Here is a 19,635-nt window from a genome sequence, read left to right as displayed (position 1 = left end):
AGACTAGGGGGGTAGATTTAATTACAAAGATTACCTAATGGTTCAAAGGAAGGATATTGTTATTTATTATTATTAGTACACAGTATTTTTTTTAGCACCGACATATTACGCAGTGCTGTACAAAGTCCATAGTAATGTCACTAGCTGTCCCTCAATAGAGCTCACAATCTAATGTCCTTACTATAGTCAGATGTCATTAATACAGTCTAAGGTCAATTTTGGGGGAAGTCAATTAACCTAACCGCATGTTTTTGGAATGTGGGAGGAAACCGGAGTAGCCAGACGAAACCCACACAACACGGGGAGAACCTGCAAACTCCATGCAGATAGTGTCCTGGCCGAGATTCAAACCTGGGAACTTGCGCTGCAAAAGCCAGAGTGCTAACCACTGAGCCACTGTGCATGCACAGGACGAGCAGCCCACAGCCTTCTGGGATATGTAACGTAAGTAAGAGGCTGCAGTAATGACAGAATGGAAGAGGGCCACCCCAAAAAACTTGAATACAATTTTAAAACAAAAACACATTTTTTTTTATTATTTAAAAGGCATAGCCACACTTTCACTTCTTCTTAAAGATGAAATGATAGGTCCGCTTTAAGGCAGATAACTGATCAGCAGTGCTGCCTTAATGTGTGAAGTCAGGTAGTAGCTGAACAGTATTTCTGATCAATGATCTGATTAGAATTAAATGTTAAACAGTAACTAAGACAATAAATTGGTCAAAGTAATTGTGCATGATCCTTTGTTGCATGTCTGTTGCTATCCTCTTGCAGCTCACCTCCTGTCACAATACTGGCCAGTGATTGTTTCATGGCATTTCTTTGTGTGAATTTTCTGATGGTGACCAAAGCAAACCATTCCTTTGTAATGACCTCCTATAGTTTCTGTTGGAAGCCTGTGTGACAGGGTGACCATGCTGCAGCATATACAGTAGGCAGGGACACCCAATAGCAGGAAGTGCTTGAATAAGGATCTTTATGGCATTATTTCAGTGAAAGCTGCAGATTTAATGTTATGTTAAAATTTATAGTAGACTGTAGTGATTTAGGTATACATATACTTAAGGACTGATTCAGGTGGACATTTCTTCCATAGCTACAGGGGGGGGAAATTCCTCTTGGATGGACAGTTGTTAGGTAGAGAATGGTCAGTGGACAGTTGTTCAGCATCTATTCTTATCAGTGGTTCAGGGTGGGAATGACACTGGAGGTATGGTAATGGATCAATGCCACCCAACAAGATGCGGGACCAGATTTTGATCCTTGGTAAGGGGCAGGATCAAGGCTTAAAGCGTAACTAAACTAAAAATAAAATATCACACCTTTAATCCCGCAGATCCCTCTATAGCGTTGGTCCTTCCAACATCCCGTCCCACATCGTCCTGAAATTCCTTTTCGTCCCAGCGCGGAGGAAGTGCTGGACGCCGCTATCTTTCGTCTACTCTTTGGTCCACTGTGACGTCTTCTTCTTGTCTTTTTGCTACGTCACCCTTGGGGTGAAGGGGAAAAAAAAAATCTCACTGCACATGAGTTAGAACAACATCTGTTTCCCCCTGATGGAAAAAATGCCCAGAGCCTCCCGGGATGCATAATGTAGGTATCCAGGAAGGCTCTGCAGTTTCATTAGGTCTTGATCGACGCAGCTTTTTTAAAAAAAAGGTGTTGCACTTAAAAATAAAAAAAAATGAAAAATAACAATGTTTTTACTTTATTTAGAAAGGTTGTCTACCCTTCTACATGAAGTAGAAATGTTGAGATTAGGTCAACTTTTAACTCTTCTTGAAGAGGGGCTAGGGGAGGCCAGCCCCCAGAAGGCACTCCCAGATGGCACCAAATCTACCCTGGTAGGAATGGGAGAACTGATCTAACCATGTGGCTGGAAGGCACTGAAGCCGTGGTGATTCCTCTCCCTGGGGTTGGTGTCCCAGGGGTACCTCAAAATCACAATGGGCTTGGTCAACCCAAAGTGTTTTTTCTGTGCACTTTTTACACAGCTCTTTTCTTCACTACACCTCTTTTCAGAGCTGGCTGTAGCTGGCCCTGGATGGAATATTTTTTTACCTTTGGCCGAGCATTTATTTATATTATATTTTTTTTGTTGATTGTCACATTACGGGTCTGTTTTGTGGTATATTTAAATGGGCAGTGCTAGTGCTATTAGGGCCAGCCCTGACGTTCTGGACATCCCTGATGTTCTGGACATCCCTGGCCTGGCATGGTTGGTTATCTTACATTTGTGGAAGTCTTTCTTTGGAGGAACTCCCAACTTAGAACTTAAAGGGCTGGTTCCAGCCAGCCCAAGAGGAATGGGACCTGCCTGATTTTTGCCAGGTGGGTCAAGGTAACCCAGCCCCCTGTCTGGAGTATTACAGCCCTGGGGGTTCAGGGTTGTGAGGCCCTTCCTCTTGAAAGGAGGTCCCATAAGCACCCTAGTGCATGTTTTGTGTTGGTGTTTTTGCATGAGCACTTTAAAAAAAAAAAAAATGAGCCAGTATCTGTAAGAACCTTAGAAGTTGTACAATTTTTGAATGAGTTGATCCATGAACAATTTCCACAGGACAAGATAACATTTTTATAGTGTTTTTAGACATTTAGTTTCTAGCTCCGACAGATTAGTTACAAAAAAAGTGCCATAAAACAACATCATGTTTTACCATTGCCAGTCTGATTTCTAATGACTAGGTAACAAGTTACTTTGTCAGCGTTCATCAACTCCTGGCTGAACAGTCGCACATGCCTTGGCACAGGCACTGGCAGAAGCCATAGACCAGGCACACGGTCAGGCTGGAAGGTACCAGGCTGACGCAAACAATCCCAAGTGTCACTTTCTGAATTACTAACAAATATATCCCAAGAGGCAAAGAGCCAAAGTAAAAGAAGCCCAGCAGCCAGACCAGAATCCTGGGGACATGGTTGCACAACTTGGAGAAAAGGTCATGGTCGATTTGACCGTGTGAACTCACAGATGCAGAGTCTACGCTGTGCTCGGCATAGTAGTCCGAGATGGTGTTTTGGCTGGGCGTTCTCGCGGAGTCTCTTTGTACTTCCATGATGGTAATCACTAGGCAGTTTGAAGAGCCGTGGGAAGGGCTAGAAGATGCTAAGTTCTTGGGGGTTAAGACCACCTCGTTGCTGTCCGAATTACAAATGGTTCGTTCTGCGAGCTTGGACAATATGTTGGTGTCATCCGGGAGACCCGCGACCTCGTCTTCCTGAAGTTCTGTCTCGTTGCGGCAGAATGGGCAGCTGATACACGGTGCCCCTCCTCCTACGATGAGGATTTTGGAGAGGCATCTTGCACATACGCGGTGAAGGCAGTTTAGGATCTTGGGTTTACGGCTGTGAGCGTTGAACTTTTGGTAACATATCTTACATTCCAGCTCGTCCGATGTTGGCGTCTCCTCTGCGCTCATCTTTTATCTCAGCGTAGCTGAAAGATAGAAGGGACAGTGATCACATTGCGCCTCCATTTAAAAAAAAATGCATTTAGCAGGAATGTCAATTTTTTTTCAGTAATTATTTGGACACTATAGCGCCTCACTCTTCACCTATGGTAAATTGTTTTGGTGCCGACCCCAAAGATTTAGAAGTAATTTTTAAAGAAGACAGAAAAGCTGTAAAAGGGGTTTTATCTGCAATTTCAAAAGTGTATTTCAATGTCAAACACACAAAAGTGACCGCAAATTAAACAAGATTAGTATCAAGCATTCCTGCACATTATATACTCAATCCCAACGCATTTTGCAGATAGGCTACCTCCGGGGCTTTCACTGCCTGCATGCCAATGCCAGCACATATGCCCCGTAGGAAACCCAAAGGTACTTTGCTACAACTAAATGTAATCTATTGGCATTGGGTCAATTTCTTATCCTGAACTTAATGTGGAGTCCAGTTTTAGCAGAGTATCTTAAATATCAGGTGTTAACCATTTCTGAAGAATTACATTCTATATATGAAAATCACATTACAAAATTAGCTAACATTCTCAGTGCATCCCCTGAGGAAGCCTATTGGCGAAATGCGTCAGTTTGAGATGTTTTCTTAAGGTCAAATGGCTACAGCTAAGGACATAAAGTGTAATGTGTTGCAGTCAGTTCATAGATCTGCTTGCTGCATTTATATTTTTTTCCCTTTTTTTTCACCTTTTGATTTGGCAACTGAAACACTTCCTTGTGCTGTATCCATGGAGGAACAGCATTGGTACCCTTGAGCAGGACTACAGAACATGTTTCTACGTAACATAACAAAACATTTCTATAGTGCCATACAGCCGAGAAAAATGTAACTGGTAAATGTGTGCATGGACAGAAAGCACAAAAAACTCATCTGGCAGGAGCTACAGTTTTCTTTATTATTCCTTTGTTAATCAAGTATGACAAAACTCTATCAATGATATATTGAAACGGTGCAAATCGAAGAAGATGATTGTTAGGATTGAGGAGCCTCTTAGCCTTTACCATTCCCCAAGTTTTGTTTTCCTTTTTTGATGTTCTGAGTTGCATGTTTCTTTATCCCTACCTCGCATGGATAGAACTCGAGGGCATCTAATAAAATATGTCTTGTACTTCAAGCCAACAAATGCAGATAGATTCTGTGTTCTGCAAAAGGCTGCAGCCCTCATGAAGACATAATGGCAGCAGGGCACTTGCGGCCTGTCACTTGCTATCTGCAAAACTGTCACAATAATGACACGCCGGCTGTGGTGACGTCCCGCGATCCACTGTGCGGGTTTATCATTCTGAATAATGCATAGACTGCATGATGGGAAGCCAGTAGTTGTGCTGAAGTCTATCCAATGCTTACACTTCATTATTTACCATTCAGATACTTCTATTTGCGGCTGCCAAGGTGGATGAGGTGATAATCAAAACAACAGGCATTGATTTTGATTTAATACATACATTGATTTTTTGTTTAATATATATTTTTAAGATGTAATTACTTCATCCAAGTATATATATACACAAGGGGACGCTGAAGTTCCTGGCTTTGCCCAAAAAGGAGAGAGAGTTAGGAAATAACACATTTATTCAACATATTCCCCCCTGAGACTGATGCACTTAGTGCAGTGTAGTTGCAGCTTTTCTAGACCGTTCAAATAAAAGTCCTTTGATTGGGCTGCAAACCAGCCCAGAAATGTCCTCAAAACGTTGCCCCTTCAGGTGTTTCTTCAAATTTGGGAACAGATAATAGTCCAAAAGGGCCAGGTCAGGTGAGTAGGGGAGATGGTGGACCAATTAGAAACCCAGGGTGTTCAATTTGAATGCCACAACGTTGGACGTGTGCGCAGGTGCATTGTCCTGCAAAAAAAGGATCCCTTTCGTCAACTTTCCATGGCGTTTCGTCTTAATTGCCTCCTTCAGCTGGTCCAGGAGGTTAGCATAATACTGTTCGGTGATACTAGAGCCCTGAGGTAGGTAGTCCACCAACAGAATACCGTCTTTGTCCCAGAAAACAGTCGCCATGACTTTTTTGGCCGATTTCTGGGTTCAGAACTTTTTCAGCCACGGGAACTTGCTGTGGTGCCATTCCTTTGACTGTTCCTTGGTTTCAGGATCATAGATGTGGAGCCAGGTTTCATCCTCAGTCACTGACCTAGCCAAAAAGTCCTGTGCAGCTTCAAAATGGGCAAAAACAGCTTTGAATGCTTCAACTCGTTCCTTCTTATGATCACTGTTCAAACATTTCGACACCCATTTTGCTGGAAGCTTGCGCATGTCTAGGATAGTTTGATAACCAACCCAACACGCTCCCATCAGATGTCAAATATCTGGGCCATCTTTTTTGCTGAGATTCGCCGGTCCTCAATAATCTCAATGGTCCTCAATAAGCTCATGGACAGCATCGCAGGTTGCCGGGTCAGTTGAGGTTGGGGGGCTGTAGGAAGGACACTTGTCCCCCAGTGTTGGTGACAGCTCAATCTCAGTGTGAATGTTCTTTGCTGACTTTCCCTGGAGAAACAAAAACTTCATGACGGCCCGTAACTCCAACGACGTGAAACTTGCTTGTGCCTCTGCCATCACAGCTTCTCACTAAAAGAAAAAACAGTTTTAAGAATCACAAAGACCTGATATTTGCACAGTTATATACTAAGATATTAGGCTGTCATATGCCCCCACACATTTTTCTATTTCATCTGGAAGGGGGCAAAGCCAAAAACTTCTCAGCACCCCCTCGTAAAGTAGAACTCTTTTTGCAGAACAAAGTGCCTGCTTTTACAGATATTTTATTTAAGGGTAAATTTAAAGAAGTCCTAATTAAATCAAAATGCATAGCAAGTTTTTATTGTTCCCTGCAGCATTTCCTTCATATGATACCAGAGAACTCAGATTGCTGTGCAGGAAAAAAATTGAATGAACACAAATGCCAGGTGGGGGACAGGAAAAACGGTGGATCCGTGCAGGGAGGAAAAGTGTTACAAAGTAGACAGACTTTCCTGCCTGGCAGTGACCTCTCCATTTTGGCTAACACCTCCAGCCTAGCCATGACCCCTCTGCTCTGGCTTTAACCCTTCAATTCATCCTGGAGACCAAATAGGATGCTGCAGAGAGCCAGGAATACCTTCTGCTGCACTGGTAAGTTAGGCTCTGCTTTCTAATCACCCCTTCTTATCTTGGGTGTTGTTGGTCAAATCTACCCATCAGTTTTACTGCATGCACCCACTTCAACTTGACTTTACCCCATTTTAACTTGGCCACACACCCAAACCTTGCCAACACCAATTAAAAAAAGGCTCAACTTTTTCAAACTAGGATCATTAACCTTTAAGGTTAAACTTCAGATTTTATAGGACCATTAGGCCCACAGGTCCTTCACACCAACCATTAACTTAACAGTTCCTGAAACGTTGATGGTGCTCCTGATGCGTTTGCCTTACCATTTTGCTCCAGGATAAAGCTGGACTGGCCCTGTATGTCACCTCTGTCACATATGTTGAAATTATGTGAGTAATGCTGCTGCAACAGTTTTCAAGCCAACTAAATACTAGTTCTGCAAAAAATATTTGTTTATGATGTCTGTAAGCACCATTCACACATACAGGGTTTGTATCTGTTTTGTTTGGACACTTTTTCACCTCCTCCTTAACTTGCTCAGCAACTGAGCAAATCTAAGCAAGGAAAAATACCTTGGCTCTTCTGTTGCAACAACAGCATTTCCTATTCTTTTCTAGGTGAGCTTTGCCCTTTGTTGGCATGACCCAATGGGAAACTTGGCACAACATGTTTACTTCAATCTAGAACCAGGCTAAATATGAGCTTGTTGCAATGACAGGAAATTGTATTGGAAATTGTCTATATTTACTTTTTATGACTATTACACAGTATTTATATAATGCCAACATATTACGCAAATCTCCAGTCATGTCACTAGCTGTCCCTCAAAGGAGCTCACAATCCAATGTCCTTACCATAGTCAAATACAATACCAATACATACTTAAATACAGTCTAAGGTCAATTTTGTAGGTAAGCCAATTAACCTAACTTGCATGTTTTTGTAACGTGGGAGGAAGCGGGAATACCCGAAGGAAACTCCTGCAAACACGGGGAGAACCTGCAGACTCCATGCAGATAGTTCCCTGGCTAAGATTTGAATCTGGGAGCCTGCGCTGCAAAGGCCAGAGTGCTAACCACTGAACCACCATGCTGCCCGACAAATTACAAAAGCCCAACATTGTACAAAAGTCTACTGTTTGATGGCAGCTTGATAATTCATTGGTTGCAGTGCCCGTATCTCAGTACCTTGTATGCCAGAGTTCTTTTAAAAGAAGTTCTTTTTTATATCCATAACATTTCAGGCCCTTTAGTGAGGAGAACCAGAAACTCCGCTTCAGTCTTCTCCAGCTCAGGATGTGGATCGATAACGAATACAAAGCATTCAGCGGCTCCCCAGTGCCGGCGAATCCCGGCAGCGGCAGGAGGTCACATAATACACAGCAACAATGTGACATGTTCATGCTTCTGCCATGCAGGTTGTGAAAAATGTCATATAACCTCTTTGAAAAAGAAGACCGTACTTCATCTGAATGAATTGCATCCATAACAGCATGTTTGTTGTATAGAAGCTCAAACGTCCTTCAAAAGTCCTTTTCGGAAAACTGTGATTGCAGCTGTTTTGCAGGCTGCGTTAATATTGACAAGACATTGATGGCAGCGACGCTGCAGGAGGGCTTGTGGATGAAAATGAATGCAGGACGTTTGTACTAGTACAACCGCTGTTTCTTTTTCAGTGGGGTAAATGAAAGCAAATGCTTTTCAATCAATTTGCATGTGCTGCTCCATAATATTTCGAGACTTTTTTTTTACTCTGTATTATTGATGCAATAGGTTTAGAAACCTCACAAACTCATTGAAGGTTTGTGGAATGCAGTTTAGCCCTTTGAAGTCGCAGATCCTGTCACTTTCACCCGCGCAGCATCTCCAAAATCCGCCCCTACCTGTCCCCAGAGACCACCAACTCCTTGTACACGCTCTTATCATCTCTTGTCTGGATTACTGTAATCTCCTCCTCACTGGTATTCCACTAACCGGACTCTCTCCTCTACAATCTATTATGAATGCTGCAGCCAGACTTATCCATCCATCCTTCCCACCTACCTACCCCATACATATCTTTCCCACCTACCTAGCCCATACACAGCCTTCCCGCCTACCTACCCCATACACAGCCTTCCCGCCTACCTACCCCATACACAGCCTTCCCACCTACCTACCCCAAACACAGCCTTCCCAACTACCTACCCCATACACAGCCTTCCCAACTACCTACCCCATACACAGCCTTCCCACCTACCTACCCCATACACAGCCTTCCCAACTACCTACCCCATACACAGCCTTCCCAACTACCTACCCCATACACAGCATTCCCACCTACCTACCCCATACACAGCCTTTCCTCCTCTTCTGCTGCCTCTCTTTGTAGTTCCCTTCTTTGGCTTCCATTTCACCTGAGAATCAAAGTCATCTCCTGTGCTTTGCCGTCAAATCCCCCCACAGCTCTTACCCCACTTACTTGTCTGACCTGATAGAAAAATACTCCCCTAGCGGCTCTGTTTGCTCCTCCAATTACCTGCTAATAACTTCCTCACTCATAACCTCATCACACGCACGGCTCCAAGTCTTTTCTAGAGCTGTCCTGATTCTCTAGAATGGTCATCCTATTTGGCTTGCTCCTACTTTCTGCTTTTTTAAAAGAGCCCTTAAAACCCAACGCTTCAACCTCACCTACCCGTCTGCTTCTGTCTCACTACTTCCCACCATTCCATGTCTGCCCTCCTATTGTATGCTGCTTCCCCACCTCCTAGATTGTAAGCTCTTCTGGGCAGGGTCCTCTCCTTATTCTGTGTCACCGTCTGTGTCTCTGTCATTTATATTATCTTACCCTAGTAGATGCTGAAATCTAATAAATGTAACAATCCTGCAAAGTGCTAATTACCATACAGAAACAAAATCTCCTCATTAATAGGAGCTAATTCTCATGTCGCTCGTCAGCGTTTCCACCATATTGTGCTCATCCTGAGGGTTCTGCACATCCTTGTGATTAAGTGCTAGGACCCCAAGCTGAGCTCATAAAGTGCGTTGCATGCAGTACAGGTACACTTAGAATTAAGTTGTCATCCGGCGGATGATGAAAAATGACAGACGTGATCTCTGACTGCCGGAGGACGCGTCTCCTAACCAGCAGTCAAGGGCACAGCTTTCCAAAAAAACGTTCATTAATATTAATTTCTGCTAATATATTTGACTGTGATTCATCCATTATTAATACACCGAGAGATTGAAAGTGCGCATTAGCTGTCTGACAAATGTTCTTCAAGAGAGACTAAATTAGCGGCATAATTTGTACTCTCACGACTGCGCCCCAATGACAGACTGCTATTAACGGCGCCGGGTATCAGTGAATGGTATCAGTGTCAGATAATTAAAGTTGCTATCAGCTTGGGAACAGCTCATCTGAGAGTGTGAGAGCAGACGTCCTGCAAATAAGGAGCGGCAAATCATTAATGCCATTCCGGGTCAGCCCATAATTAACACTTTCGCCTTCTGTGCCATCTTAAAGTGCAGACCAAGGCTTTGGGTGCAATCAGAGAGATACCAGGGTTAAAAAATGCGTTTTATATAAAATTAAAATTTATCCTAATATATTTTCTAGTTTCATTTAAAGCTAAACTTCAGCTAGAAAGACAAAAATGAATGTAGCTCTCTGGGTATTATTACATCGTTAGATGTACTTATTATTAGTTTAAGGTGGGCTAGGGGGAAGCAACACAAGGAACCAATCAGTTGTTAATAAGAGTCATGCTGGTAGAAGAGAACAGAAGGACAAGGGAGATGAGCTGATCGCTCCCCTCCTTCTCTTTCACTGTCCAATCACAGGCCAGAGGTGGGATAAGGGTCACATGGTCAATTAAACACCAATAAAAACCTGCCTTCGATCCTATCCAGACCTAATGGTAAATCCCTATTCCCTAAATGAATCCGAGCCCCAAGTGTTTTTGAACTGCAGCAAAGAATAATTATGTCTCCTGCCCTGTCAGATAGAGCTGTGTAAATCTTAGGACTGGACAGACAAAGACATGCAATCAGATCTTTTGGCAGGCAAATCAACTCCCATGTTTGCCTGGATTTCCACTTTGAAAAGTCTAATTATCTGTAATAGAAGCTTGAATGTTCTAAACCAGCGGTCGCCAACCGGTGGTCCGCAAGAAAATGTTGGTGGTCTGCGGCTTGGCCAGAGCCATGGACGATGTCTCCTGTACCAGGCTCAGACCTGCAATGGGAGAGTGGCCGGGTTCTGGCATCATGATGTCATTCTGCGGGAAGTGTCTCCCCCTTTGAATGACATGGCTCCCCGCGTGTGCGCGATCCAGAGTCCATGAAATTAGAGGTCCTTGACGTCCAAAAGGTTGGTGACCACTGTTCTAAACCCAGTTTCACCACTGTGAAAGTGGCTAAGATGTTTCTATATGTAAATAAACATCTCGAACCCGACGCGTTTCGCCGATAGGCTTCCTCAGGGGATGCACTTTGAAATACACATAAGAAATTGCCAACAAACCCCAGCTTTTTTCTCTCCTTTAATACAGTGGTTGCCAACCTTTTGGACCTCACAGATCACTAAATCAACAGAATCCGGATCGTGCATGCATGGGGAGCCCTGTGTCACTCAAAGGGGCATGGTCTGTGGCTCTGACCGGTGCTCCCCTCCATTGGAGTCCTTCTCCTGACCCCGTTGGGGCAAGCGCCAGCCAGAGCCTCAGACCACCGGTTGGCAACCGCTGTTCTAATACTTGTCTTCCAATCTGCCCTGTATAAACCGTATGTGGCCAGATGGTCATAAGTTAAGCCTAAAAAGACTCCGTTACCTTTCCAGTTTAGATCAAAATGAAGAATAAAAAGAACATTTAGGATTTATTTACGTGGGAACACTTGTTCCAGTGACCACTCCCAAGGAGGATTTCCTGTTTAGTGTATTAGATAGGAAGTTAAGTCTGATCAGTAGGGCACAGAAGCAAAAAGAAAACTATGACTGGTTTAACCACTCCCTATTCTCTACACTTCAGGAAGGGGTAGTTTTGGCTTTAGATAATTTTACTTATCTTTTATAAATCTGTAGCTCATTTAAATACTAGCCATGGTAATTCTTGTTCAGGCACTGATTTATTGAAGTTGTCCAAGACTTGAAAAGATAGACTATCATCAGTGAACCTGGGTGGTCCAGCAAACTTGAAATGGATTTCATTAAAGTCATTTGCTATTTGTTAGCAAATGTTTTCAACCCTGGACCAGATCCACTCCAGGTTTGCTGGATCACCGAGCTTCACTGATGATAGTCTACCTTCCCCAGCCTTGAAGAGATTGAATAAATCAGGTCCTTTGGGTTACAGAGTAACATGTCCTGCCACTGTTTCCAAGACATTGCCACCCTATTACATGGAATTCTGATGGAGAATAAAAGTGGTCATTACAACCAGCCATGGATCCACTACTCTCGCCATCAGGAAACTCCCCTTGGCTGGGTTGAAAGACAAGTGTCTGCCAGAGGGAGACTATAGATCTGTATGTGTTATAATAAAGTACACAAAACCTTCTTAACCAGGGTTCCTCCAGAGGTTTCTAGGGGTTCCCAGACCAATTAACAATTTATGACTCTCAACTGACGCCAGTTATCTTTTTGGCTATCTGGAAAAGTGACATTCTTCCCAATGACCACCATGCTAATATACTGTGAGCTGTGGCTATAGTAATTATATATGGGGTTCCCTGAAGACCTGAAAGTTATTTCAAGTATATATCCACTAAAACTGCATGTTTTTAGAAGCTCTTTGCATTTGTTATAGGCAATTAGTCCTAGTTCAGAGAATGTGGCACTTGAGAAGCAGAACCCTTTGCAGAAGCAGAAATGAAGGCCTCCAGCCATACACTAACTTGTCATTAAGTATCCCCATGAGGAATTTGCTAAAGCTTTCCTCTTCAATATTAAAGAGTGCAGGTCAATGCGATTAAAATAAGCAATTTTGGCAGGACTAAAAATATAAAAAAAAGAAAAGCTAAAGCAGTTGAAGATGTTATATGGGTCAAATGTGGGGAAAGAGAAGGAATACCTCCTAGGACATTATTAGAGGTTAAATAGGTGTATAGAGGTTAAGTTCAAGCCTTTTTTCAATGTGTGAAATTCCACACACAAACACTTTGGCCTTTCATAGCCCCTAATCCCCAGACCCTGATATTAATGGGAAATAATAAATACAAGGCCAGAGGCCTCTAAAACTAATTGTGTTTGTGGTTTAAGTGAGCAGCATGCATTGGACTTGGAGATTTCTGTGTTATAGGAATGCCTGTATACATAAATGTACAGTGCCTTTAAAGTATTTATATACTTATTTTTATGCCATAGACTATCCAATAGCACAAATTATTCATGACAGGCCCCGCCCCCAAGGAGCTAATCTAACTCCCTGAGCCAGGACCAGATTAATCTTTTTTTGTCAACTGGGGCAAATGACTCTGGCCTAAGTAAGCATCCCAAGAATTCCAAATATATGTTCACTAAAACTGCTCTGTTTGTTTGGAGAAACTGTTTGTCCTAGTTCAAGTATTTAGGAGGTTTCAGCACTGGCGGACCGGTGTTAAAGCTGAAGGTATAAATATATACATTTTATACGTTTTACATTGCATAATGCATTTTTTACTTATTTATATAATACAGATTTTTCTATAGCAGGAACTATTCATAGCAGACCCTGCCCCAAAAAAGCTAATCTAACTTCCCTGAGGCAGGGCCAGATTTATCATTTTTGTTAACTGGGACAATTGACTTGTCCCCCTTGGTCTGTATTTGCATTAAAATAAAGTATCCTATGATTTCTTTTAATGCTTGTTGACTAGAACGACCATTGTTCTCCTATCTGTGGGTGGCCCTTGGTGATGGAGAGAGATGTGATGACATCAGAACTGCTCTTTGCATCAATTCACTGTTTGTCTTGGTGATGCTCCTCAGGGGTGGGGCCAGCACACCCTGCGCTCAGCCTTTCAGTCCTAAAAGTTGAGGTAAATTGAACATTATTCAATCTGGAAGACTGAGAACATCTAGTGGCGAAGAGGAGGTACTGCAGATTGAAAGTGATTATTATTATTTTTTTTTTTTTACCTTAACCTGTAGTGTCTTTTAAGTCATTTTACAATAATTTTAGGAATAATGTAGTGTTTGTTGCTACAGCAATCTTTGTATATAAAGCATAATTACACTTTGTAAATAACATGACAATATTACACTTGGGGTGTATATGACCTGGAATTTTTTACCTTCATTTCACCTGCACACCTGCTGTGTGTGGCAGCACTGCCCACCCTACTTGAGCCTATGTTGGGTATACAGAAACCTGTCCTTGGCAAGGTGCATTCCATAGGAACGGTCCAAGGGCCACTTTGCTATACATACATAGATTCCTATAATGGTGGGTTACTGGGTGGCTAGGGTGCTAGGTTAGTAAGATGCTATATAACCCACCATGGATGTTGGCCAGCAGTATGTTCCTGTGGGCTGGTGCAACAAAGTCATGCAGCTACAGAGAAGATAATCAAGATTCATGCCAGGTAATCATGTTTTGGACTTCATGCCAGGCTCCAGCACTACCAATGACACTAACACTTTATTCTCAAGCATCTATCAACCCTGCTAGTTATCTGTGGACTACAGAATACCCCCTCTTCATCCTCTCAACATCGAAAAGGAAGTTTTTCTTAATTCCCAATCAAGAGTCAACAAAGTAGCACCTCTATAGTTACAGAATTTTGAGTGTTATCACCTCAGGGCATGAGTTGTGTTTCTGGCAATAAAAAGAATACTAATGCACCCTCCACATTTAAGAAACCAGCTGTAGCATATGACTTTGTTTTCACATACAGTTTAATCCTCTCACTTTCCTTTTAAAAGGAATGCCTGTCGCACAGCATTTTGGATCTTCATTTCAGTGGTTTTGGCCCTCATTGTGGGTGGATCATTTTCGTCATCAATGAACTCTCTTCCACTCTAAATTGTTTTATAGAAAACCTTTTAGTAATGTTCAAATCAATTAGCGGTGCCAGGGGTGCAACTCATCGGACAAAGAGATGCAACGTTGCCTTAGAAACTACATTTTTTTTCTTTTTTTGTCAATAAGGTGCTCAGTCCTGTGCCGTGTACTGAGAATTGTAACACTTTCACAGACAGGAGCTGGTCACTATCTTTCTTTGTAATATGCCACCAATACCCCGTGGCAACATACAAGGAAAGCCACCATGGCTGTAGCTGGTCCGCCTCTAGGAAAAGTGCCAGCTGTCTGTAGGATTGTAGCCTCCTATATCTCTGTTCTTTCCATCTCATTGTTAAACCCAACTGGCTATGGATTGTACATGTGCCAGCCAACCTGATTGCAGATAGGAGTAGGATATTTGACATGTTGAATTATTCAGGAGCCTTTTTTTTATAAAATGAATTAGACAATTTATAATGTCTCATAATAAATGTATTCAATTCACATCAGTATCCGGTAAGTAATCGTTGAGGTTTATGACCTTGAGCTAGAAGGTTGACATTGATTACAGGGATGCTGCTATTTCTGGGCTGCCAGCCGTCTGCAGAGGAACTACAACTGCTAACATGCATGTTGGCAATTGGTGATTGGGGTACCATATACATTTTGGAGAAGAGAGGCACTGATTGGGTCCCTGCTTTTTTGCCAGCAGTCTGCAGAGAAACTACAGGTGTTAACATGCATATTGACAAACTGTAGGTACTATTTCTATGTTTTGGAACAGAGAGGTGCTGATTGGATTCCTGCTACTTCTGGGCTGCCACAAGTCTGCAGAGGAACTACAACTGCTAACATGCATGTTGGCAAGTGGTGATTGTGGGTACCATATACATTTTGGAGAGGAGAGGTACTGATTGGTCCCTGCTCTTTTGGGCGCACGTCTGCAGAGAAACTACAGGTGTTAACATGCATATTGCCAAATTGTAGGTACTACTTCTATGTTTTAGAGCAGAGAGGTGCTGATTGGATTGCTGCTACTTCTGGGCTGCCACAGTCTGCAGAGGAACTTCAACTGCTAACATGCACATTGGCAAATGATGTTTGTGGGTACCATGTAAATTTTGGAGCAGAGAGGTGCTGATTGGGTCCCTGCTCTTTCTGGAATTACAGAAGTCTGCAGAGGAACTATAACTGTTAATATGCATGTTGGCAAATGGGCTCACAACAGTCTGCATATGGACTACTCCTGCTAACAAACAGGTTGGCAAATAGTCATTGTGAAAGCATACTGGAGCCGTATGGGTCCCTGGTGCTTCCAAATGACTACCAATTTTAAGGTTCACTCTAAGTTCTTCACTTTAATTTTAATCAGACACAAGTAAGTCAGTTTATATACACCCATACCCAGCTTCAGAAGCACCCTTGACATGGGTCCCTCTATTACTTCCTAAAGCCATTATGGTCATTGAGGCCCATGGTGTCTGGTGAATAGCCAAATGACATAACTCCCATATTATGTGAAAGGACTCTGAGAACAAGTGACCCTCAAGCATCTTGTACCAGTAGTAGGCGCCTACCATAATAAAAGTGGTAAAATTGTGTAATGGGCACATGTTTTGCTCTAATATTTACTTTTTCATTATTGGCCTGGCCTCCAGGACACTTGCAAGGCACTAAGCCTTGAAGATGATACATCTTTGTCTGCCCTAGTGTGTGCAAGGCATTATATTGCTGAGTACTGTGGCAGTCAAATAGTCATGAGACCCATTCAGAGGCCTGGTTCATGCCTATGGTAATCCTCTATTGATCGGGCTCCCTAGATCTTGTGGGTATTTGGCTGTGGCTACAGTTACATGCAGGATATTCCTTTGGTGCTGAGGCAATCGGGTGGCCTTGGGCAGCCACCCAAATTGCACATATGGTAATCTGCCACTGTTCAGGGAGCAAAGCCAACTGGTCATCAGTGTACAACCTGACTTTAGATCACTGTCTATAGACAGTGCCTACCTTATAAATAAGAAGAAGAACCCTATTGGCTATGAACATGTCCAGTTTTCCTGTGTCTCTAAAGTTCTTCATTTTGCATACCATAAAAATCTAAGATCCTATATAGCATTTTCTTTATTTGGATCTGTAGGAATAGCAATACACACCATTCAATTTCTGGCACTTTTGCCCTAATATTAACTACTTAGTACTAATACCACCAGTTGAAAGATGATGCAAATGGTAATGGTCAGGCTTGTAGTTCATTCTCTCATTCATACTTCTAGAAAGAGCGGTAAATTAAACAAATTTAAAGAAGGAATGTTCACCTGGGAGCCCATTTAAGGAGCCAGCATGGCAAAAGGTTTGCTTTAGGTTGCACATAGTTCCTTGTTAACTTTGCAGAGCATTTTTATGTACCTTATTCACAAGGACAAGCTGCTAGTAATACAGTTTACATTGGGTCATATTGCCATATCTATATTTGTGCAGTCCCCAAAGCAGGGTGCACACAGATCTGGCATGCATTGGTGGCCCTTTTTAATACACCTATAGTGCGCTCACCAATGAATATATTCTTGTGTTGGTGAACCAGCTGGCTCATATGAGTGTACATATTGTTGGATCTAATTGCTGTGTATTTACCATACTTACTGATATTAAACAGCTCCTAGATAACAGTGGGCATATAGTAACCACATCTGTTGGGGGTAAATCATACGATCACAGATGTATTCTATATCCATTTGTCTGACTTCCAGGTCTGCTTCCTTTATAGCTTATAGAGGCATATCAACTGTCAGCCTATAAATGGGAGAACTAAAAGTCTCAGAATTCTCTGTCAGCCATAAGTAATTGCTGTAATACAGACTCAGCAACCCCAGGCTTCCAATCTAATCTGCTTTACCCATCATGGAACAAGTCACATCATTTTAGACTGGTCAGCAATGATTGCTGTGAACAAGATTTATCGATTCATAGATGTTGAAGGAATACAAGTTGCAGCAGCCAAACAGACATTGTGGCTTTACATTGTTACCTGAGCCAGAAAGCTACAAACAACCCTAGACAGGAGAATTTGCTGACCGCTGCAACTTGGGGGGCTTGAAGTATCAACAAGCAACAGTAGCCATAACCTGTGACCACACATTTCAGCATGTCTGAGCAGGAGATACTGGGGATTGTAGTCATTCAACAGCTGCAAGACCACTCCTAAATTAGGATATTGGGATGCTGATAATGAATTTGGGGTAATAAAAGCATATAATAAAGATGTACCTGACTTTAAGGTGTCAGCAGCTGACAGGTAGATTTGCGCGAGAGCTTCTGTGCCTTTCTGCAGTCATCCTCGGATTTGTGAGCTGTTTACCCATGTCACTCTTCATCACTTACAGGTGTACAAGAAGAAAGCAGCCACCACGGTGAGAGGAATTGCTCACACACTGACAGAACAGGAGGAAGATTTTGCTGTGAAGGCAGCCCGCTACCAGCGCGAGATGAAGCACCTCCACTGGCTTCTACAAAACAGGCAGGATGAGCTCAATGAAGTCTTGCAGCAGAAGAGGTAAGTCAAAGACAAGGCATAGCAAAGCAATTAGATGTCACTGGGGAGGAGGACGGCAGATGCACTGCTGGGGGGCACCGTCTTTTTGTCATCCCAGTCCTGTCTGGCCGTTGGTGGTGGGGGGTGCTTTACAAGCTGTGCCCTATTCACATGGAAAATGGAGATTTCCTTTCCCCCTCCCAGCTCCTTGAAGATAATCATCAACTACTGACTGCAGAGCCTGTGTCTTCCTCTCTCCCGATGTGCGGTCCTTTCATGTGATGACACTGCTCAGTACACACACACATACACTGCATGAAGGCTGTGTACATCTTAGTTTGTCAATATCACCCATAGAAGGGGAAGTGACTTCATTTTGCCTTGGGAGAAGATAATTGGTTCGTTGATATTAGGCTGATGTGTAGAGGTGGACTGGATTGAGCATCCTCCTGCCTCCAAAATTAAGGACTGGCCTTCTTGTCATCCGAAATTAGCAGAAAGGTGCATTGTATGGTGACAAGTCTTAAGTGGCTGTTACTGGCAAAATTCAGGCCCTATTGACCGGGTTAGTCGCATGTGCTTACCAGTGTTTAAAGTGTCAGTCCACCAAAACTGATATTTGGGGCTTTGGTGTGATGAATCATCAACTACCCTATAGCAGCACTGAGATTTCCTCTGGGGTGTTCCTAAACATGTTTTCAGATGTTACACTTTGTTTTCTTCCACCCAATGACAATGTAAAGGACAGGGAGCCTGAATACATTGGTGATACCTGCAACAAGTGCGAAAAGTTTGCAACAAGACTGTAGAATCCTAAAGATGCTGACATCTCATATATGTGACCAGCTTAATTAAAAAACCGTATGAAAGCAAGTGCCATTGCTGGCATCTCCTAAAAACCATGCTTGCCTGGCTATCATAGGCTGGCCCTAGAACCACTTTCCTATTGAAGAGCAACAAAACATTCATTTTAGGTTTCAAATTACCTAAATCCTTCACGTTTTATATTTTCCTAATGCAGAAAACCCTTATAATGAAAATATGGCACTTGAAAATGCTCAAGATATATGGCTGGACTAATTTAACATCCTCTTCTCTGGTATTCATTTAACCAGACTCTTTCCTCTACAATCTAATGAATGCTGCAGCAAGCCTTTCCCATCCTTCCCACCTACCTACACCATACACAGCCTTCCCACCACTCCTATTCTGCTGCCTCTCTTTGTAGTTCTCTCCATTGGCTTCCATTTCACCTAAAAATCAAAATCAAGCTCCTGTGCTTTGCCTTCAAATCCCTCCACAGGGATTCCTGTCCCACTTACCTTTCTGACCTAGTAGAAAAATACCCCCCCCCCCCCCCCCCCCCCAGCCACTCTCAGCTCCTCCAATGACCTACTAATGACTTCCTCACTCATAATCCTCCTCACATGCACAGCTCCAAGACTTTTCTAGAGCTGCCCCGACTCTCTGGAATGGTCTTCCTCGTCCTATTCGCCTCGCTCCTACTTTCTGCTCATTGAAAAGAACACTCAAAACGCTTCATCCTGGCCTACCCGTATTCTTCTGTCTCCTAAACCCTAACTACTTCC

The 19,635-nt window shown here is 42.8% G+C and overlaps 2 protein-coding genes across 4 annotated transcripts in view; one reads left to right on the top strand and one right to left on the bottom strand.

Moving 5' to 3' along the window:
• The window catches only part of CEP89 (centrosomal protein 89), a 66,759-nt gene that overhangs the window by 35,116 nt on the left and 12,008 nt on the right, over positions 1-19,635 (top strand). For all 3 annotated transcript variants that reach the window (XM_072422164.1, XM_072422165.1, XM_072422163.1), the window contains one exon: positions 17,898-18,067. In XM_072422164.1, coding sequence (XP_072278265.1) covers positions 17,898-18,067 — 170 coding nt within the window. The remainder of the gene's footprint in view (positions 1-17,897; positions 18,068-19,635) is intronic.
• Positions 573-18,720, bottom strand: LOC140338111 (E3 ubiquitin-protein ligase RNF182-like). The gene is made up of 2 exons (XM_072422167.1): positions 17,782-18,720; positions 573-3,430 (listed from the first exon to the last, which is right to left on the bottom strand). The coding sequence occupies exon 2, from the start codon at positions 3,411-3,413 to the stop codon at positions 2,709-2,711; it is 705 nt and encodes a 234-aa protein (XP_072278268.1). The 5' UTR covers positions 3,414-3,430; positions 17,782-18,720; the 3' UTR covers positions 573-2,708.

Source organism: Pyxicephalus adspersus, chromosome 9 (assembly GCF_032062135.1).
Source record: "Pyxicephalus adspersus chromosome 9, UCB_Pads_2.0, whole genome shotgun sequence".
NCBI classification, from domain to species: Eukaryota; Metazoa; Chordata; class Amphibia; order Anura; family Pyxicephalidae; genus Pyxicephalus; species Pyxicephalus adspersus.
Note: the sequence above shows the minus strand (reverse complement) of the source record. Positions and strands in the feature narration are given on the sequence as shown.

What these genes read in the sequence shown, in the direction of transcription:
- LOC140338111 (XM_072422167.1), bottom strand. Translation starts at nt 3,413, where the DNA reads ATGAGCGCAGAGGAGACGCCAACATCGGACGAGCTGGAATGTAAGATA.